Source organism: Schistocerca cancellata, chromosome 7, assembly GCF_023864275.1.
Source record: "Schistocerca cancellata isolate TAMUIC-IGC-003103 chromosome 7, iqSchCanc2.1, whole genome shotgun sequence".
Lineage (NCBI taxonomy): Eukaryota > Metazoa > Arthropoda > Insecta > Orthoptera > Acrididae > Schistocerca > Schistocerca cancellata.
Window position 1 is genome coordinate 319,469,874 of NC_064632.1, and position 13,154 is coordinate 319,483,027.

The 13,154-nt window shown below is 45.1% G+C and overlaps 1 protein-coding gene across 1 annotated transcript in view; it reads right to left on the reverse strand.

Annotated features, from left to right (window-relative positions):
• The window catches only part of LOC126092253 (E3 ubiquitin-protein ligase TRIM9), a 279,511-nt gene that overhangs the window by 107,272 nt on the left and 159,085 nt on the right, over positions 1-13,154 (reverse strand). The window contains exon 5 of the mRNA XM_049907764.1: positions 9,564-9,596. Within this exon, the coding sequence (XP_049763721.1) occupies positions 9,564-9,596 (33 nt within the window). The remainder of the gene's footprint in view (positions 1-9,563; positions 9,597-13,154) is intronic.

The following is a 13,154-nucleotide window of genomic DNA, read 5'->3' on the forward strand; positions in this document are numbered from 1 at the left end:
TATTAACATATTTTATAGCATTGTGTTATGTGTGCTGTAGAGGAAAAGCTCGAAGACGATGACTGTTTCTATCAGCCTGACAATGTACTTCATAAAGCAAAATCAGTGGGAGAATGGTTTGTGACAAATAACAGTCCTGCAATGTACTACGGTGCCCAGAGCTCCGCCAGGAACCCAATGGAACATCTTTGCGATGAGTTGGAACGTCGTCTTCGCTCCAGACCCCAGCGTATTCTGGTTTCTGCACTTGAGGGACAATTGGCTGCCATTCCTCCACAGACATCCAGACCCTCACTGCAAGTTTCCCCAGCAGAATTCCAGCTGTCATAGAGCAATGGTCGGATACACTCCTTTTTAACATCTATTGATATGTGTTCGGATACCTTCGATCAGATAGTGTATTTCCTCTTCACCCATCTGGGGAGGGGTTTATTCTTCAGGATCTTCTGGTGCCCCCAGACAGCGCGTCGTGGCTGTGTAGAATACAAACATGCAGCACGGTGCTCTACGAGCAATAATATTTGTGTAAACATTTCTCCTCTTTTTCTCTACCTGTATCACTACCAATGACAACAGCTCAGCGACAATGGCCTGGAAAAATTTTACACAATAACTTCACTAGTTCAGAACATGCGCGGAAAAGTTAGCTTTCACATGACACTGTTGATTGAGCTAAACAGGTACACCACAATGTCATGAAGAAGGCGCCGGCAAACGGGTCGAGTCGTCGATTTGAAGGGAAGATATTTGAAGGGTAACACGTCTCAGCTAAACAACTTAGAAGAGTTTACCTTCTATGATAAACGACCACGGAAGATATAGACATATATAATCATAGAAATACTTCTGTAACACGCATACAAAAATTCTACAGCCAATGCCAAGGTATGTTGTGACTACAATTAGCACCGAAAGACAGGGCCACATGATTCAAAAGCGGACCCCTGTAGAATCAACAAACAAGCATTTTGTAACTGAAGTCGGCTTTTATTTAACATTGATTTGTCTTGCACAGTAGAGGCTGAAATCATTTGTATCGCGGATTCCATGATATATACACTTTTTCTTTGTTATCTTTATCCTGATTCCACATCTATACATAGAAGCTCTCATTTACCTTGAGCACCCCTAAAAGTCTTTTGTTGAGAGGCAGCATAAAAGTTGTATCGACCAAACGCTGTTTAACTGCCAGGGTAACAATAACCAATATTTCTTAAAAGACATCATAGTCGCCGTTGACTGTATAAAATATTTATCGTTACTATTGCAATTTCGGCCTTATGGCCATTTTCAAGTAACACTGCAAAGTTACTGCAGTGTTACTTGAAAATGGCCATAAGGCCAAAATTGCAATAGTAGCAATAAATATTTTATACAGTCAACGGCGACTGTGATGTCTTTTAAGAAATATTATGTGACTGTGAATCCCAACCATGAGAAGTTAATTAACCAATATGATTGCCTTTCTCGTAACTTTGTTTGTTATGAAGATACGTATAGAAGTGGGTCTTTTGCAAATAGCACCGTACGTTTTTTATTTGGTATTCCATCAGTTCAGAAACGCATCATAACGTTCAATTCACGTAAACATGACTTGTTGGAGACGTTACACAAAACAGACTTTTACTCCCCTGTTGTGGCACGCAGAACAGATAACCGGGATGACGTAACTCCTCCACTTGCAGGAGTTGACGCACAAATCGAGGTCTGTGTGAGTACTACGTACACCAACGAAGAGAGGGTAGAAATCATATTGATCTGTGATGAATGTAAGATGGCAAAATACTTAATTGCGCCAATATTTTCGTATTTACAACACGGTACATGTAGTACAGTGCTGTAGTATAGTACTGTAGTACGCTGTCCAGTCGCCTTGTCAAAAGATCGAATAATTACCTTTTACAGCGCGGGCCGCACAATAAACCTGGGTTCGGTGTGGGGCGGCGGTGAGGTGGGTGGATTGCTGTGGCCCGGTGGGATGGTAAAGCACTGAGGGCTATGGCGGGACGAAGTCTCCCCGTCGTTTCTACGTCCCCGTCTCCATGCACACATACATCGGTGTATGAACCAGGTGCCTACTGCGGAGGCCCATACGCAGCGACGTTCGCTGAATGGTAGTTGCGGAAACACTGTTGATAGTCTATTGATCGATCAAGGTGGTCAGTTGCGCGTCTGTTCACCCATACACATGTCCTCAGCTGCCGTTCACCCTGTCATCTACGGCCCGTGGTGTACCACGGTTGCCTCGGCGCCGGTTTTCGATAGCGGCATTTTGACACGCACGGTATACTTTGACCGGCGTTTAGGAAACGCTTCCATCTTTGACCCAAAAGCCAATGCTCATGCCCTTTTCGACGTCAGATAAATCGCTCCGTTTCGGCATTTCGACGATGTCTGCACTGTTTCCGCGTACTCACGCCACGCTTTATATACCCTCCACTGCTAGTGCTACCATCTGCCGTCGCTGAGTGGTTATTGTACGTTGACCTCAAACATGGGCGGTTGTCACATTAACGTGACTGGAACATGCACTTTAAAAGATACGCTGTATGCAGGAAATGCTGTCCTGGACTAAAAACTGCATCATTACTTTTCTCTTATTGTGGCTGAAGACAGGCGTAATGCTGCTAAGGAAGTCTACACAGGGCGATTTCCTGACTAGAACCCATCTTCCCAACCAACGATGATATTCTCGTCTTGTAGTGGCGTTTCAACAAACTGGGAGTTTCACCCAAAGGCAACGAGATCGTCGTAGCTCTATCAGGGATGGAGCCGCCTAAGTCATCTGTTCTCGCTTCTGCTGCATTGAATACACTCGTGAGCACTCTACTGCTTGACTAGGAGACTGGCATTCCTAAAACCATTGTACGTCGCTTTCTAACACGTTACCAGTGCCATAGTTAGAGGGTTCTTTCACATTAATGCGACCACCGTCTATGTTCGAAGCCAGCGGGCAATATGGCAGCAGTAGCAACGGAGAGTATGTAAAGTTTATGGCGTGGGGCGGAAGGGGGGAGGGGGGAGAGGACACGGAGAAGATTGCAGTGGTTGTCTTGACGCGAAAATGGAGCGATTTATAAGGGGTGAATGACGGCTGCAGCAGAGATGTGTACGGGCGAATAGACGCGCTACTTTCGAGCTAATGACCACTAAAGTGAACAATGGGGCTATCAACAGTATCTCCCCAATGACCGATCAGTGAACGTTGTTGGGTATAGGTCTCGGCAGCAGCCACCTGGTTCATGCACGCAAGCTGACTGCTCTTCATTGGCGGTGAAACCTGGAATTTGCACACCATTACCGCAACTAGACTTCCGTTGAGTGGCGAGAGGTGGCCTTTCCAGATGAATCACATTTTGTCGTCCATCCGACAGATCGTCTTTGCCAAGTACAACCCTGCAACAACCTTCAGATGGGTCCAGGCCGGAGGAGGAGGTGTTCCGCTCTGGGTATTTTCTTCGTGGGATACCCTGGGTGACCTCGTCATTCTGAAAGGCACAATGGATCAGCACATGTTTGCATCCACCCGTGGGGACCAAGTACATCCCTAAATGCAATTTGTTTTTCCTCGGCAGGTTGGCATTTACCAGCAGGCAATGCAGCGTGCCACGCAGCTCGCAGTGTACGTGCGTTGTGCGAACAGTACCAGGATAACTTCCTGGCAGATTAAAACTGTGTGCCCGACCGAGACTCGAACTCGGGACCTTTACAGAAGCTCTCCTGCGCAGGAGAGCTTCTGTAAAGTTTGGAAGGTAGGAGACGAGATACTGGCAGAAGTAAAGCTGTGAGACCGGGAATGAGTCGTGCTTCGGTAGCTCAGTTGGTAGAGCACTTGCCCGCGAAAGGCAAAGGTCCTGAGTTCGAGTCTCGGTCGGGCACACAGTTTTAATCTGCCAGGAAGTTTCATATCAGCGCACACTCCGCTGCAGAGTGAAAATCTCATTCTGGAAGTACCAGGATAAGTTTACCGTACTGCCCTGGCCACTAAACCCAACGATTTAAACCCAATCGAGAATCTGTTAGACTATCTCGATCGGCCCGTTCGCGCCTTGTAACTTAGCGCAGCTGGGCAAGACACTGCAGTAGGCATGTTTCTACATCCGTGTCAGTACCTTCCAGAACCTCACTGATTCTCTTCCTGCTCGTCCGCGCTGCAAGAAGTTGTTATTCAGGCTTTTGAGAGGGGTGCTATTAACGTGACTGGACCTTGTAATTGCATGGGAGTCGTTTCCAGAATCATATATAGTTCTGCCAGTGGACACAGAAGGAAATCCGCACTAGTCAGAACACCGTCTCCGATGTTGTTTTTGACAATGAATGTTCCTTCCGAAACAAAGAACAGGTACAAACAAAGAACGTACATTATTGGTCGAGTGAAAACATACTTTGGGTTAAGAGGTGAACATCAACGTCAATGGCGAGATAATGTCTTGAATGAGATGCTCAGTACGGTACTGTTATTATCGGCCCTTATTTCACTTATGGCAACTTGAACGGCGGGGCATACGCTAACTGTCTCACGTTAACTCTTCCTCGTCTTCTGGATGAAAAGACTTTAAGATCAAGAATGCTTATGTGATACCAAAACGGTGGATGTCCAGCACATAATGAATTGTGTGTATGGCGTTTTCTGAAGCGAAAGTAAACTGGCAGACTGGTAGGTCGTAGAGGAACAGTAATTGGCCTTGTTACTTGTTAGTCTCCTGACGCTACTCCTCTTGGCTTTTTCCTGAGGGATGCGATATTCCAAAGACTCCAGAGACGATGGAGGGAAGTATCGTGATAGCTTCTACATAATTCGCTACACCAAGCAAGACTGAAAGCAGGGATGAATTCTTTCATCCCTCGCTTGGACCAGTGAACCACCGTCCATGATCACCACTTTTCAGCACCTTTCTACCACTTCGTGTCCGCAGTGGTTTACAGTACTACAAAGTGGTACTAAAGATCGTCGTTTCTGTTTCTTATTATATAGAATGTTTTGAATTTGTAATACGTTGTCGAACATGTGCTGAGGGGGGAAAATGGAATGCTAACTAAAAAAGTAGGGTGCTGCTTGAAAAAGATGTACAATTGTTCATATCCTCATAACGAACAAAGAGGCAAGAGATACAATGATGCTGGTTATCGTCCCCCTGGAAGCTAAACAATATCTGCGTGGTACATTCGTTATTTTGCTTCTTGGCAAAAAGTTATTCCGGGTGTTCAAGATCGATGTGACAGCCCGCATATTCTTTGCAAACCACTACGCAGAACTCAGTGGAGTGTGTCGTGTTTCAGTATCAGCTACTCCTTGTTTTAGTCGACTCCACTATCGGGTGAGCGAAGTGGCTGTTGCTCGCCTCAGTAGTCGCACTAATTTGTTTTATTTCCTTATTTCTACACCAATATTAACCAAACCTTAGTTTTGCGAGATATTTTTCTCAGATCAGATGTATTGACAATTTTCACCGTAAACCCCACCACATCTGTTTAATTTTGGTCCTACTATTCGAATAGCCCTTAACTGAAAGCTTCCCATTTGCTGAAAAGTACAGATCCACTACTTCAAGTATGATGGATGTCCGTTTTTCCATTATGCTGTCTAAAGAAACGACTGAGCCTTTTTTTCACAACTGTAGTTTCTCCTGAGTCCCATACAAATATTGACATGCCCTAATCCTAGAATGACGTGAAATATGATCGGTTCTTCGTGTCTCGTCCTACCCAGAATAAAGCTTATCGATGATGTCATTCCTCTCTCTCTCTCTCTCTCTCTCTCACTCACTCACTCTCTTTGTGTGTGTCTGTGTGTCTTGTGATCACATAGCCTTCAGCAGTGAAGCCTTTGAAGGAGGGTCATGTTGCTTACGTCTGCATCTCCGGTGCTAATCCCCGACCGATACATATCGCCTTACGAGCGATGAGCCGACGCCACAGCTGCGACCCTGGCGGCGGCGGCCGGAATCACCGGAAGACTGCCGGCTCTGTATACGACCTCTAGCTCTCTCGCCTTCACGGTCGTTGACCTCTTGTCGATGTCTTGGGGAGGTCATTAGCACCAGTCAGAAGGTGCTCCTCATCTCTGTGTGTTTTTATGTGTGCGACAGAGCGACTGCGGCGATACATCATTGAACTGGATGTTCTGCGCTCCCGTACAAGTCATAGTGTCAAGCTTTTGGTGACACCACCAAAGCAGATTCATCTGCGCTCCTTTTGGGGGTGCTACCCAAGCCGATGCAAAGCTATGACACTAAAAAAAAGTGCTTTAAATCTCTGGTACGTCGGCCACCAAACAATAAATACGCCAAAAACAAGCTTTGTTTTATCATGTGGTATGCTGTTAGAGGAGAGAAAAACGACTGAGCCACATAATCGGATGAATCTTTAATTACAATAATAAAAGATACAGGGTTCGAGAATATTAATCTGTGGTAGTCGAGTTCTAAGTTCAAATGGTGGGAATGCCTATTTTTGATGAAACAAACTGTCTTGTGCTACCTAAATACTCGGCCCAATCATATGAATGTGACAAACGCTTACGTTCGACGTCAACGTGCAATAATCACTCACAGATGATAGGTGGCACCACTAGCAGTGGAGGGTACATAAAGCGTGTCTGGAGCGCGGAAAACAGTGAACTCGTTGTCGTATTGCGGAAATGAAGCGATTTGTCTGACGTCCAAAAGAGCATGATCATTAGTTTTCGGGCCAAGGTTGGAAAAAATTACGAAACGGCTAAGTTACTAAACTGATCGCGTGCCGCAAAGGCAAAAGAGTTCCATGCATGACAAAATGGCGCTATCGGAAATAGGCAGCGATGGAACTGTGATGGAACATGGGCCATAGATAACAAGGTGAATGACGGCAGCGGAGACGTGTACGGGCGAAACGACGTGCAGTTGTTGACCAGCGGACCGCCCAAATGAACCAAGAAGCTATCAACAGTGTCTCCTCAATGACCGTATAGTGAAAGTTGCAGCGTATGGGCCTCTGCAGCAGGCCCCTGGTTCAAAAATGGTTCAAATGGCTCTGAGCACTATGGGACTTAACATCTGAGGTTATCAGTCCCTTAGAACTTAGAACTACTGAAACCTAACTAACCTAAACACAAAACACACATCCATGCCCGAGGCAGGATTCGAACCTGCGACCGTAGTAGTCACGCGGTTCCGGACTGAAGCGCCTACAACCGTACGGCCACCGCGACCGGCCAGGCCCCTAGTTCATGCACCCGTGCTCACTACTGTTCGTTGGCGATGAAGGCTGGAAGTTGCTCACAATTACCGCTACTGTACGTCCACTGAACGGCGAGAGGTGGGCTTTTCAGATGAATCACATTTTATGTTCCACATGACAGACGTACGGCCCTGCAACAGTCGTCGGAAGTATCCAGGCCAGTGGGCATTCCCTGGGTAATCTTGTGCTTCTGGAAGGAGCAGTGAATCAATACAAATATGCAAGTATCCTTGGAGACAATGTCCACAGCCACATGCAGTTTGTTTTTCCGCGCCACGATGTCATCCACCCCTAGGACAATGCAACGTGTCACATAGATCGCAGTGTACGTGAGTTCACTGTACTCCCCTGGCCACCAAACTCCCCGGATTTAAGCCCAATCGAGAATCTGTGGAGCCACCTCGACCAGGCTGTGCGCTCCACTGATGTTCAAACGTGTGTGAAATCTTATAGGACTTAACTTCTAAGGTCATCAGTCCCTAAGCTTACACACTATTTAACCTAAATTAACCTAAGGACAAACACACACACCCAAGCCAGAGGGAGGACTCGAAACTCCGCGGGGACCATCCGCACAGTCCACGACTACCGCGCCTTATGCGCGCCACTGATCCTCAATCGAGAAACGTAGCTCAGTTGAGCATTGCACTGGTGTCAGCATGGCTCCTCATCCCTGTCAGCACCTTCCACAGCCTCACTGACTCCCTTCCTGCACGACTCGCAGTGGTCCGCACTATAAGAGGTGTCTATTCAGGCTTTTGGCAAGTGCCTTATTTAATGTGACTGGGCAATGTATTATGCCATTACTGCCAGGGCGTTTTTACGTACATCGTAAAACTTTCAATTTTGCTAGTAAGGTGTGCGATGAAACTGAATCACATGCTTTGCTCGTATCATTCAAAACATGCGATACCAAGTTCTTACTTAATCTCAGAAGCTGTTAATGCCTCATCAATAATATCTGTAACAGCTGTGGTGATAAACCATCGTTTTTTGGAAACAAAACTGATATGGCCACAGCTTGTGCTACACAAAATAGCTACTTAATGAGCTTTTGACTAGTGTTGCTTCACGATGTTGCCTTTGTAATGTTAAGTATAAGACAGAGGACTACAAAAAGTTTTCTACCCTGCAGCAGTACTGGGCCAAGGGCATATCTCACCCAAACCCCCCCTCCAATACCAATCATAACGTCGGACTTAGTACTACAATGATGCTTCCGGCTACTAGACAACCTACTCTGAAAATACCATTTGTGTGGAGATCTTCAAAGCGATCTGGAACACATGCCGCTTTTAAATGTGGCAGTGAAACTTCTTGGCAGATTAAAACTGTGTTCCGGAACGAGACCCTAACTCGGGACCTTTGTCTTTCCCGGTCAAGTGCTCTACCGAAAGACTTACCGAAGTACGACTCATGGCTCGTCCTCACAGTTTCACTTCCGCCAGTACCTCGTCTCCTAGGAAGGTAGGAGACGAGATACTGGCAGAAGTAAAACTGTGAGGACGGGGCGTGAGACGTGCATGGGTAGCTCTGATGGTAGAGCACTTGCCTGCGAAAGGCAAAGGCCCCAAGTTGGAGTGTCGGTCCGGCACACAGTTTTTATCTGCCAGGAAGTTTCATATCAGCGCACACTCAGCTGCAGAGTGAAAATCTCATTCTGGAAATGTGGCATTTATGGTAATCAAAGATATCAGCCAGATTCAGAGTTTAGGTCGAGAACCATAAGAGAATGAATCTGTGAGTAGCCGGCATACGTACAGTACGACACCTTAACCCTATTGATGTGACAGATTTAAAAGGATTATGAAATCAAATTGCTCACAAGTAATGTGCGGGAAAATGTTTCACATAGCAATAAAATCTGTCTTCATCCTATACTTTGACACATCTCAGTCGCCACACAAATGGACAGGGCAGACCATTGAGGGACTCTCGATTCGTTAGAGTAAGATCCTAGAGTGGACTGATTCAACGACATTCCTAACTAGAAAATTAGAAATTTAACAGAGTGAATTTACAGCTACGTAAAAAATTTTATGGTGCTAATATACTGCGTTTTCCAAATTCTACTGAAAGCATATACCAATACAACATCATTAGCAGTGAGTGAAAAAGTGCTTCCTATATTTTATTTCGATAAATAAATAAATAATATCAATGAAAATTTCAAGACATACTGAATTCCAAATATGATACACAATTACTCCTAGAAGAAAAGTTCATCAGGAGTGTGATTACCAAATGATATCACATTTCCTCAAAATGATATGCACTCACACTGCATACTTGTACGCTACAGACTACAGCTACGTGTTAGTGCAGACAAGAGAACATTAGTTTACCTGCAGGAAGCCTCTCCTCTCCTTCCGCGGCAGCTGCGGCCCAGAAGAGAAGAAAACAAACACACATTATAGAAAGGAGGCAGTAAAGCGACAGGTGCGAGAGAGGTCATCATGCGTAGCAAAGAACTAGAAAGAAACTGCGTAGCAGATCAATTTCAATCATAAAATTATCGCTTTGCGCTTCAAGTGCGACGAGTGACTGGATGTAGTTTATATGATAATAACGACATTAGTGTTGGTATAGACCAGTTGTTCCAACTTCTGTGAAACCATTACTCCTCAATGCAATCAGATATTCGATATTACCCCCATAATCTTGACTATTAGTACCTAACCACACTACAGAATGAAAAAGAATTTTCTTTGAATACTTCCATTTTTAAAATAAATGAAGACAAATGATATTTAGTTTTGGGTTATTCTATTATACCACGAACTAATAAACCAGTGAGACAATTGGTACTGTTCCGTTCTAATAACTTTCTTTAATAGAATTTTAAAGCAGTTTTCAGCGCATTGCCAATGCTACCTTCAATTCCTCCTCAACAAAGAAAGTTAACTATTCATATTGGGGGCAGACACTTGTAACAAAACATGACCTTCTGCACCACTCATCTCCATGGCGGCACGTGCTTCGCCCACACCCTGCTTCTCCCTTTAAAACCAACCAAATTAAAATGTGTCCACCATACTTAGGTCTACTGTGTGTAATCGCTTCACTGTTGGACTCTTTACTACCGAACTGAAAGAAATTACGACTGACATTAATAATAATAATAATAACAATAATGTGTATTCTCTACAGCAATGCGGTATCCATCTCATAGTTACTGTTGTGTTGTCAATTAGTTCGTTTGTTGTTGCAAAGTGAACAATAAAGCAATTCGTAGTGTATTGTGGAAACTACCTACAATGAGGAGAAGGAATTTTCATGAGACATTTAGGCGTTTGTGAAGTCCAGGGTGTTTCACAATTCATGTTATACACTTATAGCAGTTGTAGGCCGAACTTAGTAGATCAAGTTTTACATAGGGACCAATATACGGAAACGTCATCCAAGGAGACTATAGAAAGTCAAAGCTATAGGCTCCGGCACCAGTAAATGAGTGTGTGTATATACAGAGTGATTCAGTGATGATGAAGGATAAATGTATTAATTTGAGGTAAGGGTTCCTGTACTGGAAACGAACGAGTCGAATGTTGTAAGCTAAATCCGTTCTGATATGTCTGACAGAGGAATACAATTACTGCTAGGACTATAGGGTAGTAGTAAGGACCAAGAAAAGATAAAATGTCTCAAAAACATAGGCTCTACGATGCATATCGTAAGAGCTATGAGCAAGTGTTCAATTGAGAAGGTTGTTTCACAGCATCGAAGATGAACAAATACTTGTAGCTCCTCAGGTCTGCTTTAGAGCCATGTTTTCTAGACATTTTGCTTGTCTTGGTCCATACCACCACTTGTGAAAGTTGCATACCTTACATTCTTAGCAACAATAGAATCGGTACATGTATTCACCTGTCAGAGGTATCAGAATAATATTCGATTGTAACTTTCGACACACTCGTTTCCGAACCCGAGAACCTTACCTCCAATTGATACCTTTATCATTCTCCATCATCCTAGAAAGTTTGATAACATCACGGATTCACCCTTTATATGTAAATAGATTAACAGGCGCCGGCACCTGTAACTTTGATGCTCTGCAGCATTGTTGGATGACGTTTGCGGTCTTGGGTTCCTATGTAAAACTTTATCTACTGAGTCCCCTCTCCAGCCTCTATAAGCATGTAACATGAATTGTGAAACAGCCTGTGTTTACACTGAAGCGCCAAAGAAACTGATATAGTCATGCGTATTCAAATACAGAGATAAGTAAACAGGCGGAATACGGCGCTGCGGTCGGCAACGCTTGTATAAGACGACAAGTGTCTGGTGCAGTTACATCAGTTACTACTGCTACATTGGCAGGTTATCAAGATTTATACTGAGAAAATTCAAGGAGTTGTAGAGGGCGTTTTGAGCAATAAATTAAGGATGCGAACGCAAGTCCCGAAACGTGGTCCAACACCATTACAGAGCGTCCAAGCAATCGGGACGAACACTTACCGCTAGGCAAGTAAACGTGTGTCGGTGTCAACAGACCGAAAGTGGAACTTAAGGTATTGGACCTGATGGAATTTCAGATGTTATAGTCTCACATAAATTAGTTAACGTTTGACAGTGAGCGGGCTTGGCTTATCCACCAGCAGTACACGTGGCACTGTCGGCTAGCACTGTGTTACCCCTTTCTCTGCGCAAAGCATAGTGTTCGCTAGTTCTCGAAGCTGTTTTCGATGTCAAATTGTGCGGAATCCATGGGGAGCAGACGTATTTCACAGTGGTGTTACAGTCGGCGCACGAGCGATGGGACACAGCATCTCCGAGCTAGAGATGGGCTTTTCCCTTAAGATTATCTCGAGAGTGTACCTTGGATATCAGGAATCCGGCAAAACATCAAATCTTCGACATCGCTACGGCCGGAAAAAGATCCTGCAAGAACGGGACCAATGACAGAAGTGCAGGCCTTCGGCAAATTCCTGAAGATTTCAACGCTGGGTCATCAACAAGTGTCAGCATGCGAACCATTCAACGAAGCATCATCGATATGGGATTTCTGAGCCGAAAGCCCACTCATGTACCCTTGATGACTGCACGACACAAAGCTTTACCCTCGCCTGGGCCCGTCAACACCCATGTTGCCTGGTCGGACGAGTCTCGTTTCAAGTTATATCGAGCTGATGGACGTGTACGGGTATGGAGACAATCTCATGAATCCATGGACCCTGCATGTGAGCAGGGGACTGTTCAAGCTGTTGGATACTCTGCAACGGTATGGTGCGTGTGAAGTTGGAGTGGTATGGGACCACTGATACGTCCAGATACGGCTCTGACAGGTGACACGTACGAAAGCATACTGTCCGATCACCTGCATCCATTGATGTCCATTGTGCATTCCGACGGACGGCAGTTCCAGTAGGAGAATGCGACACCTCACACGACCAGATTTGCTACAGAGTGGCTCCAGGAACACTCTTCTGAGTTTAAACACCTCCGCTGGCCACCAGACTCCCCAGACATGAACATTATTGAGTATATCTGGTTGGTTGGTTGGTTGGTTCGGGGAAGGAGACCAGACAGCGAGGTCATCGGTCTCATCGGATTAGGGAAGGACGGGGAAGGAAGTCAGCCGTGCCCTTTGAAAGGAACCATCCCGGCATTTGCCTGGAGCGAGTATATCTGGGATCCCTTGCAACGTGCTTTTCAGAAGAGATCGTACTCTTACGGATTTATGGACAGTCCTGCAGGATTCATGTATCAGTTCCTTCCAGCACTACTTCAGACATTAGTCGAGTCCATGCCACGTCGTGATGTGGCACTTGTGCGTACTTGCGGGGGCCCTACACGATATCAGGCAGGTGTGCCAGTTTCTTTGGCTCTTCAGTGTATCTCGTTTTTACTGTCATACATGCATGGTACGAAGTATGGGTGTAGTGGGTGGAATACGAAAGGAAGACATTCGTACATTTGTTTCACGAACTGTAACCTCA